We start from the raw sequence: 9,864 nt of genomic DNA, 5'->3' as shown, positions 1-9,864 counted from the left end.
GTGTAGCTGAGTGGCTCACAGCCTGATGGTGGTGCTATAGTGTAGCAGAGTGGCTCACAGCCTGATGGTGGCGCTATAGTGTAGCAGAGTGGCTCACAGCCTCTGCCTGATGGTGGCGCTATAGTGTAGCAGAGTGGCTCACAGCCTCAGCCTGATGGTGGCGCTATAGTGTAGCAGAGTGGCTCACAGCCTGATGGTGGCGCTATAGTGTAGCAGAGTGGCTCACAGCCTGATGGTGGCGCTATAGTGTAGCAGAGTGGCTCACAGCCTGATGGTGGCGCTATAGTGTAGCAGAGTGGCTCACAGCCTGATGGTGGTGCTATAGTGTAGCAGAGTGGCTCACAGCCTGATGGTGGTGCTATAGTGTAGCAGAGTGGCTCACAGCCTCAGCCTGATGGTGGCGCTATAGTGTAGCTGAGTGGCTCACAGCCTGATGGTGGCGCTATAGTGTAGCAGAGTGGCTCACAGCCTGATGGTGGTGCTATAGTGTAGCAGAGTGTCTCACAGCCTCAGCCTGATGGTGGCGCTATAGTGTAGCAGAGTGGCTCACAGCCTGATGGTGGTGCTATAGTGTAGCAGAGTGGCTCACAGCCTGATGGTGGCGCTATAGTGTAGCAGGGTGGCTCACAGCCTCTGCCTGATGGTGGCGCTATAGTGTAGCAGAGTGGCTCACAGCCTCTGCCTGATGGTGGCGCTATAGTGTAGCAGAGTGGCTCACAGCCTCTGCCTGATGGTGGCGCTATAGTGTAGCAGAGTGGCTCAGAGCCTCAGCCTGATGGTGGCGCTATAGTGTAGCAGAGTGGCTCAGAGGGAGGGATATCCCTTTGGTCTAGTGGTGGCTTAAACACTTTCACACGGGAGACCCGAGTTTAAATCCCGGGCGTTACGAATATAGTTTATCGGCTTTAGAGGAAGCATACAGTGAGTTTTGACATGAAAGATGAGCACGTCACAGGATACTGTTATCTATCAGTGACTGCATCATGGATCTATGCTAGCAAGGATTTATTACGGTGTATATATGTACAGTTTAAATACTTTGGAGCCATTCTGGGTGGGAACCCCTTTTGGTGTTTTAAGCATCATGTTATGCTTTGAAAAATAGCAGATCTATAAGCTCATAGCGCGCCGCGCAATGAACTGCTATTTTTGTAGGTCTTCTATTTTTTAAAAAATCTTGAAAATGTGGCCCAAATGTTTGAATATATTTGTTAAGAGCGAGGGGGGGGGGGGGCTCTGGAACAACATATTTTCAGATGGGGGCTGGCGGCCAAATACAGATAATTCTTGGGGGTTCTTGACATGAAATAGTTTGAGAACCACTGACATAGAAACATAGGGCTTTTTTTTTAAAGAAAACTGTAATGATTTGGTAGAATCTTTTCTCAGGTCTAATCAAGCTGTTGTATTTGTGAACAGTTATAGATGTGTCATAATGCCGGCTGGGTCGACCTGGGTCGTGGCTCAGTGGTCCAGGCACCTTGGCTGGTAATCCAGTCTGGCATTGTGCCGCGGGTTCGACTCCCAATCCCGACGGCCTTTACTGCATGTCTCCCCCCCCCCCCCCATCTCTCTCTCCCCATTTCCCTGTCAGCCTACTGTCTGTCCCTCCATAACAAATATAACATGAACTGTTATGTGACTGTTAACTGTTATGTGACTGTATAGATGTGGCTGATGTGGCAAACTGTTATATTTCAATTGTAGATGTGTCAAGATGCCGGCCGGGTCAGTGAAGCTACGAAGCATCAAGAAGCTGGGACAGGACAACGATGCATACCAGCTGTCAGATGAAGGTACATTAACTAATATAATATGAATGAGATTAATAAGGTACAGGGACTGTCATACATATACAGTGTTGATTTTGACAGCAACATTTTTTTATTTTAGTTTCAGTCATTTGTAGTCTCTTGAATAGTTTTCATTTAGTTTTGGTCATCACATTTTAGTCACCTGGAATGTTTTAGTGTTTATAGTCTAGTTTTAGTCGACTAAATATCATTTAGTCGAATTGATGCCTCCATGATGACTGATTTTACACTTAAAATAGCCGATCTACAAGCTCACAACACGTCACGCTGCGACGCATTGTGAGCTTGTAGATCGGCTATTTTCAGCATGCAACTAATTGTAAAATTACTTACCGGATCTCTTGTCCACTAGTCCCCTTCCTAACATTTTACTCTAGTTTTTAGCTGTTGACGAAATTGTCAATATATTAGTCTTAGTTGTAGTCATCATAGCTTAGTTTTCTTTTAGTTTCCATTTAGTTTTCGTCAGTGAAAAACATTTTTCGTCTTAGTTTTAGTCGACGAAAATAACACTGGCACGCCAGCGTCCTCTCTTCCCACATTCACACCGTGAATCACACCGACTGACTCGCTGGAAGCAATGTAGGGTTCAGTCAGTTTCTTTGCCCAAGGACACTTCGTCATGTGGACAGGAGGAGCCGGGATTCGAACTGCCGACCCAGGGATCATTGGACGACCTGCTCTACCTCCTGAGCCACAGCCGCCCAATTTCAATGGTTGAAATGGATTCATAATCATGAAAACTCTCTAGTTTGACGCCACAACGACATAAATCATAATGAAAATTAGAAAATCCTGCCTTATATATATGTTAATGGTATATGGTTTATGGTATATGCCAACTAGAGATGTCCCGATACTTTATCGGTATCGGAAAAGTATCGGATCTGCCCTATTTTGGTCATATCAGGTCATATCGGTATCTGCGAATATACCAGTCTAACCACCAGTCCGACACAGGGGTAAGGAAGGGGTCGACACTATGGCAGTTAAATAAAATGTTGGGGCATGTGGAGTTTTGCTTTGGAGTTACCCCAAACTGCAAGTGCACAATTGAGTGAGGAGTCTGCTATAAACACAACACCAGATTTATAGCTAGATTAGCTATAAAATATATATTTTCTTTTGCATTATTATTATATATATTATTCTCTGGTATCGGTTAACACAGACATTGTGGTATCAGGATCGGATCAGAAACAGGACATCCCTAATGACAACATATAAATGTAAAACATCTAAACTTTCTGTGTTTCTTTCTTCTCGTGCTGCAGAACCAAATGGCTCCTATATGTAAGTATTTTAGGCTACTGTACTGTGTGTATATTCAAATATACTTTGTGTCTTTCAGAGTATATTGTATATTGTTGTATGAGGGATTTAAACAAAGTGTCGTTCTTTGTGTTTGGCTGTAATGCAGGACCATGTCGACCCCCAAGGAAAATGACAAGTAGGTGGAAGTTATGCAGCGTTGTGTTTGACAGAATTATTTTTAATTTAGTTTTAGTCATTATAGTCTCTTGAATAGTTTTCATTTAGTCACATTTTAGTCACCTGGAATGTGTTAGTGTTAGTCTAGTTTTAGTCGACTAAATAGCGTAATATTTTAGTTGACTGAATCTACAGTTTATTTAGTCGACTAAATATTTTTTTTGGCGGGCCTTGATGCCGTCTGTAAAATAACCATGTGAATCCCATTGGAAATGCATTGAGGTGAGGCAGCCATGATGACACACAGAACACACAGGATGTGTGTGTGAGGCCTGCAAGGCTTCGTACACACATCAATAACGGTGTGTCATGGCCGCCCCAATGCTTTTCAATGGAAGTCACGTAGGTTTGGCCAAACACTTGTGTTTGATTGGGGGGAGGGGCGGGGCAATCAAATACAAGTGTTTGGTCAAACCATGTGACTTCCATTGGAAAAGCATTGAGGCGGCCATGACACACAGAACACCCAGGACACAAGTGTGTCTTTTAGGTCTGAGTGAGGCCTATTAATGAACTTCAAATCCATGTCACTTTTCTCTTTTTTCTCGCAGAGCCCAGGAGAAGAAAGAGGTGCCGGCGATCAGGATTGGTTTCTTTCAGCTGGTAAGGCTGTACTGTAGTGCTTATTTCACTGACGAAAACTAAATGGAAACTAAATGAAAACTAAGCTATACGATGACTAAAACTAAGACGAAATTATTGACAATTTTGTCAACAGATAAAAACTAGACTAAAATGCTAGGAAGGGACTAGTGGACAAGAGATCCAGTATAAGTCATTTTACACTTGGTTGCATGCAGAAAATAGCCGATCTACAAGCTCACAACGCGTCGCGTAAAATCAGCCATTACGACGGCATCAAGGCCCGCCAAAATACATTTTAGTGTTAGTCTAAAACTAGACTAACACTAAAATAATCCAGGTGACTAAAATGTGACTAAAACTAAATGAAAACTATTCAAGAGCCTATGACAACACAGTTACATTAATATGGATTTTGCAATAAGAATTGGGGTCTCAAAGATGCCATTAAATGGGGTTCTGTATAGCTTATAATGCATGTCAAACCGGGGCGTCCTTGACATTAAACGGGTTGAGAATCACTGCTCATGGGTGTCCCTGCATGGGGGTCCCTGCATGGGGGTCCCTGCATGGGGGTCCCTGCATACAGGCATATAAAACTAAATAGTGTCAATGTGGGGGTCCTTGAAATGGGAAAGTTTTGCCCCAAACCACTGGCATAGCCAACTTCTTCTTTGATTCCTTCTCCAGCTATGCTTTCTGTCCAACTATTATCTCAAAATGTACCTTATAGTCCTAATATATTTATTGTTTTTGTGTGTGTGTGTGTGTGTGTGTGTGTGTGTGTGTGTGTGTGTGTGTGTGTGTGTGTGTGTGTGTGTGTGTGCGTGTGCGTGTGCGCGTACGTGTGTGCGCTCGTGCGCGGGGCAGTTCCGCTTCGCCACCTCCCGGGAGGTTCTGAAGATGGTTGTGGGCAGCGTGTGCGCCGTGCTCCACGGCTCGGCCCAGCCTCTCATGCTGCTGGTGTTCGGGATGCTCACCGACACCTTCATCGACTACGACATCGAACTCAACGAGCTGAGTGACGACAGGAAGGAGTGCTTCAACAACACCATCCAGTGGACGCAGAACTACACCCAGGTAGAACTACAAACCCCAGAACCCCATGCACTATACACCCAAGTAGAACTACAAACCCCAGAACCCCAGAACTACACCCAGGTATAGAACTACAAACCCCGAGCGAGTTATATGACTGTTTTTGTTTGAGCTGCCATTGAACATAATACTTGTAGCCCTGAAGCAAGATGGCCGCCTACGTCAGAACTACGTCAGAGACTCCGCCTTGAGCCATCTAGCCTTTATATATGTCTATGGTTATCAATACAATGTAACAATCTCCATCCCTCCACCCATAGGCCTACGGCCAGACGATACGGTGGTCGTTATCAATACGATGTAACGATCTCCATCCCTCCACCCATAGGCCTACGGCCAGACGATACGGTGGTCGTTATCAATACGATGTAACGATCTCCATCCCTCCACCCATAGGCCTACGGCCAGACGATACGGTGGTCGTTATCAATACGATGTAACGATCTCCATCCCTCCACCCATAGGCCTACGGCCAGACGATACGGTGGTCGTTATCAATACGATGAAACGATCTCCATCCCTCCACCCATAGGCCTACGGCCAGACGATACGGTGGTCCTTATCGATACGATGTAACGATCTCCATCCCTCCACCCATAGGCCTACGGCCAGACGATACGGTGGTCGTTAACAATACGATGTAACGATCTCCATCCCTCCACCCATAGGCCTACGGCCAGACGATACGGTGGTCGTTATCAATACGATGTAACGATCTACATTCCTCCACCCATAGGCCTACGGCCAGACCTACGCCTTCCTCAACCAGTCGGGATGGGAGTCGTTGAACGGCTCGGTGTGGAACCACTCGCTGCCGGAGCCTCTGGAGGGGCGCTCGTGTGGGTACGTTGAAAGTCGTCGAAATTGGGGGAAAAAAATGTCTCCTATAAGAGATTAAATACCATATGTTTCTAATATATCAGTGGTGCTCAATATTTCATAGCAAGGACCGCAAAAAATTATATATGTATTTGGCCGCCGACCCCCATCTGAAAATATGTTGTTCCAGGGACCCCTCCCGGAAGCAAAGCTTTGAGTTAAAAACGTTCGCTCTGAAAGAATATATATTCAAAGATTTGAGGCACATTTTCACGATTTTTCAAAAAGAAAATAGCAGATCTACAAGCTCGTAGCGCACCACTCGGTGCCACGCTATGAGCTTGTATATGTCTGCTATTTGTCAATAGCTAAAGTATAACATAATGCTTTAAAACACCAAAAGGGGTTCCCGCCCAGAATGGATTAAGTGATTTAAACCCTGATTTGTGATTTTTACAGAATCCTGGACATTGAATATGAGATGACCAATTTCGCCTTCTATTATGTTGGCATCGGACTGGCTGTGTTCGTGCTGGGATACTTTCAGGTCTGTATCAACATTATTATCGCTAAATGTTGGAGGAGAGGAGAGCAGAGGAGAGCAGAGGAGAGGAGAGGAGAGGAGAGGAGAGGAGAGGAGAGGAGAGGAGAGGAGAGGAGAGGAGAGGAGAGGAGAGGAGAGGAGAGGAGAGGAGAGGAGAGGAGAGGAGAGGAGAGGAGAGGAGAGGAGAGGAGAGGAGAGGAGAGGAGAGGAGAGGAGAGGAGAGGAGGGGAGAGAGGGGGGGGGACTATATGTTTAGTCTAGTTTTAGTCATGCGATTTTAGTCGACTAAATCTACAGTTGATTTGGTCGACTAAAATGTATTTTGGCGGGCCCTGATGCCATCGTAATGGCCTAAGCTCACAATGCGTCGTGCATGCTGCAACGCGTTGTGAGCGTGTAGATCTGCTATTTGCCTATTTTCAGCATGCAACCAAGTGTAAAATGACTTATACTGGATCTCTTGTCCACTAGTCCCCTACTGACATTTTTGTTGACTGTCAGTGTGTCTGCCTTTTCTCTACCTTTCCACCAACGAACATAATCTGTCTGTCTGTCTGTCTGTCTGTCTGTCTGTCTGTCTGTCTGTCTGTCTGTCTGTCTGTCTGTCTGTCTGTCTGTCTGTCTGTCTGTCTGTCTGTCTGTCTGTCTGTCTGTCTGTCTATCTGTTGTTGTGCCTCAAACGTTTAGATTTCCATGTGGGTGACGTCGGCCGCCAGACAGATCCAGATCATCAGGAAGCTGTACTTCAGCAAGGTGATGAGGATGGAGATCGGCTGGTTCGACTGCAACTCCGTCGGGGAGCTGAACACCCGCATGTCAGAGTGAGTCATGTCAGAGTGAGTCATGTCAGAGTGAGTCATGTCTGAGTGAGTCATGTCAGAGTGAGTCATGTCAGAGTGAGTCATGTCTGAGTGAGTCATGTCTGAGTGAGTCATGTCAGAGTGAGTCATGTCAGAGTGAGTCATGTCAGAGTGAGTCATGTCTGAGTGAGTCATGTCAGAGTGAGTCATGTCTGAGTGAGTCATGTCAGAGTGAGTCATGTCAGAGTGAGTCATGTCTGAGTGAGTCATGTCAGAGTGAGTCATGTCTGAGTGAGTCATGTCTGAGTGAGTCATGTCAGAGTGAGTCATGTCTGAGTGAGTCATGTCTGAGTGAGTCATGTCTGAGTGAGTCATGTCAGAGTGAGTCATGTCTGAGTGAGTCATGTCTGAGTGAGTCATGTCAGAGTGAGTCATGTCAGAGTGAGTCATGTCAGAGTGAGTCATGTCAGAGTGAGTCATCTTCTACAAAATCTACACCCTTGCTTTTAATTGATCTTTTAATTTTTTGTTATTCATGTCCTCACTGTATTGCATTTACTGCTCTTGTTTTTTAATGTTTATGCCTTGCTTTTCTTTTTTCCTCCATTGCTCTGTAAATCACTTTGAGCTGCATTTCATGTCATGAAAGGTGCTATACAAATTAAGTTTTATTATTATTATTATTATATTGTCGACCCCTTACCCCTATGTCGGATCGGTGCAGGTTATATTCGTCGATACCGATATGACCCGATATGACAAATAAGGGCCGATCCGATACTTTTCCTGATACCGATACAGTATCGGGACATCTCTACATTGTGATTGTGTTTCCTCTCTCTCTCTCTGCGAGGCAGTGACATCAACAAGATCAACGACGCCATAGCGGACCAGGTGAGCATCTTCATCCAGAGGTTCACCACCTTCGTGTGTGGGTTCTGCATGGGCTTCGTCAGGGGATGGAAGCTCACGCTGGTCATCATCGCCGTCAGCCCGCTGATCGGCGTGGGAGCCGGGCTAATGGCCCTGGTGAGGACTCCTCTCCTCTCCTCTCCTCTCCTCTCCTCTCCTCTCCTCTCCTCTCCTCTCCTCTCCTCTCCTCTCCTCTCCTCTCCTCTCCTCTCCTCTCCTCTCCTCTCCTCTCCTCTCCTCTCCTTAGCTATACCTTAGCTATTGAAAAATCGTGAAAATGTGCCGCAAATCTTTGGAATGTATATTCTTTCAGAGCGAACGTTCTGTCAGGATTTAGAAGACATGCGTAGAATCTATAGCCTCAGGTCTAAACGGGTTAAAGACAGACCATAAGGTTCTGTTCTCTCTCTAAACGGGTTAAAGACAGACCATAAGGTTCTGTTCTCTCTCCTTAAACGGGTTAAAGACAGACCATAAGGTTCTGTTCTCTCTAAACGGGTTAAAGACAGACCATAAGCTTCTGTTCTCTCTCCTTAAACGGGTTAAAGACAGACCATAAGGTTATGTTCTCTCTCCTCTGCCTCCAGTTCGTGGCTAAGCTGACCGGCATGGAGCTCCAGGCCTACGCCAAGGCCGGGGCAGTGGCTGACGAGGTGCTCTCCTCCATCCGGACGGTGGCGGCTTTCGGTGGGGAGAAGAAGGAGGTGGAGAGGTGAGAGATGACATATAGTTCAAACTGGAAGTTAACACTGGGGTGTCTCAGGGGTAGAGGGGCCACTAGGGGGTGGCGTTGGCTCAGCGGTAGAGTGGCTGGATGGTAACCGCAAGGTTCCCAGTTCGAACCCCATGTGGGCTCCCCCAGAGTTAGTGTCGAAGTGTACTTGAGCAAGACACTGAACCCCTTATTGCTCCTGATGTGCTGGTTGGTGCCTTGCATGGTTTCTGCCGCCATCGGTGTGTGAATGTGTGTGAATGGGTTAATGTAATGCACAATCTTTATGTAAAGCGCCTTGGATAAAGGCATCATATAAATGCACCATTTATCGCGTCGCTCAACAGGCTGGGAGAGCGTCTGTTGCGCAACATTCGATGTTGCGCAACAGTGGGACGTCATCAAAAATGTTCCCCCCCCCCTGTTTAGCCAACGAGACCGAAAATCTTAAAACGTGCATGAATAACTCTTGATCTGAATCATTCCATCCAATTCCAAGATTCTAATTCCTCCTCCTCCTCCTCCCCCCCCCTCCTCCTCCCCCCCCTCCTCCTCCTCCCCCTCCTCCTCCCCCCCCCTCCTCCTACTACTCCTCCTCCCCCCCCTCCTCCTCCTCCCCCTCCTCCTCCCCCCCCCTCCTCCTACTACTCCTCCTCCCCCCCCTCCTCCTCCTCCCCCTCCTCCTCCCCCCCCCTCCTCCTACTACTCCTCCCCCCCCCCCCTCCTCCCCCTCCTCCTCCTCCTTCCAGGTATGACAGGAACCTGGTGTGGGCTCAGCGTTGGGGCATCAGGAAGGGTCTGATCATGGGCTTCTTCACGGGCTACATGTGGTTCATCATCTTCCTGTGCTACGCGCTGGCCTTCTGGTACGGATCAGCGCTGGTGGTGGACACCAAGGAGTACTCACCTGGTACACTGCTGCAGGTAGGTGGTGGACACCAAGGAGTACTCACCTGGTACACTGCTGCAGGTAGGTGGTGGATTTAGTCCACTAAGATGTATTTTAGGCGGGCCTTGATGCCGTCGTCGTAATGACTGATTTCACACTTGCTGAAAATAGCCGATCTGCAAGATCACAACGCGTCGCGCTGC

At 47.0% G+C, this 9,864-nt stretch overlaps 1 protein-coding gene across 1 annotated transcript in view; it reads left to right on the top strand.

The window, feature by feature from the left end:
* Nucleotides 1–1,717: 1,717 nt before the first annotated feature.
* Nucleotides 1,718–9,864, top strand: part of LOC310854209 (bile salt export pump-like) — a gene marked incomplete at both ends in the record, with an annotated part of 28,692 nt that continues 20,545 nt past the window's right edge. The window contains 11 exon segments of the mRNA XM_083758757.1: nucleotides 1,718–1,796; nucleotides 3,089–3,107; nucleotides 3,235–3,264; nucleotides 3,857–3,908; nucleotides 4,758–4,987; nucleotides 4,989–5,009; nucleotides 6,264–6,351; nucleotides 7,036–7,169; nucleotides 8,006–8,177; nucleotides 8,648–8,772; nucleotides 9,522–9,696. Of these exon segments, the coding sequence (XP_083614883.1) occupies nucleotides 1,718–1,796; nucleotides 3,089–3,107; nucleotides 3,235–3,264; nucleotides 3,857–3,908; nucleotides 4,758–4,987; nucleotides 4,989–5,009; nucleotides 6,264–6,351; nucleotides 7,036–7,169; nucleotides 8,006–8,177; nucleotides 8,648–8,772; nucleotides 9,522–9,696 (1,125 nt within the window).

Source organism: Protomyctophum parallelum (assembly GCF_964188405.1).
Source record: "Protomyctophum parallelum genome assembly, chromosome: 23".
Taxonomy (NCBI): Eukaryota; Metazoa; Chordata; class Actinopteri; order Myctophiformes; family Myctophidae; genus Protomyctophum; species Protomyctophum parallelum.
Note: the sequence above shows the minus strand (reverse complement) of the source record. Positions and strands in the feature narration are given on the sequence as shown.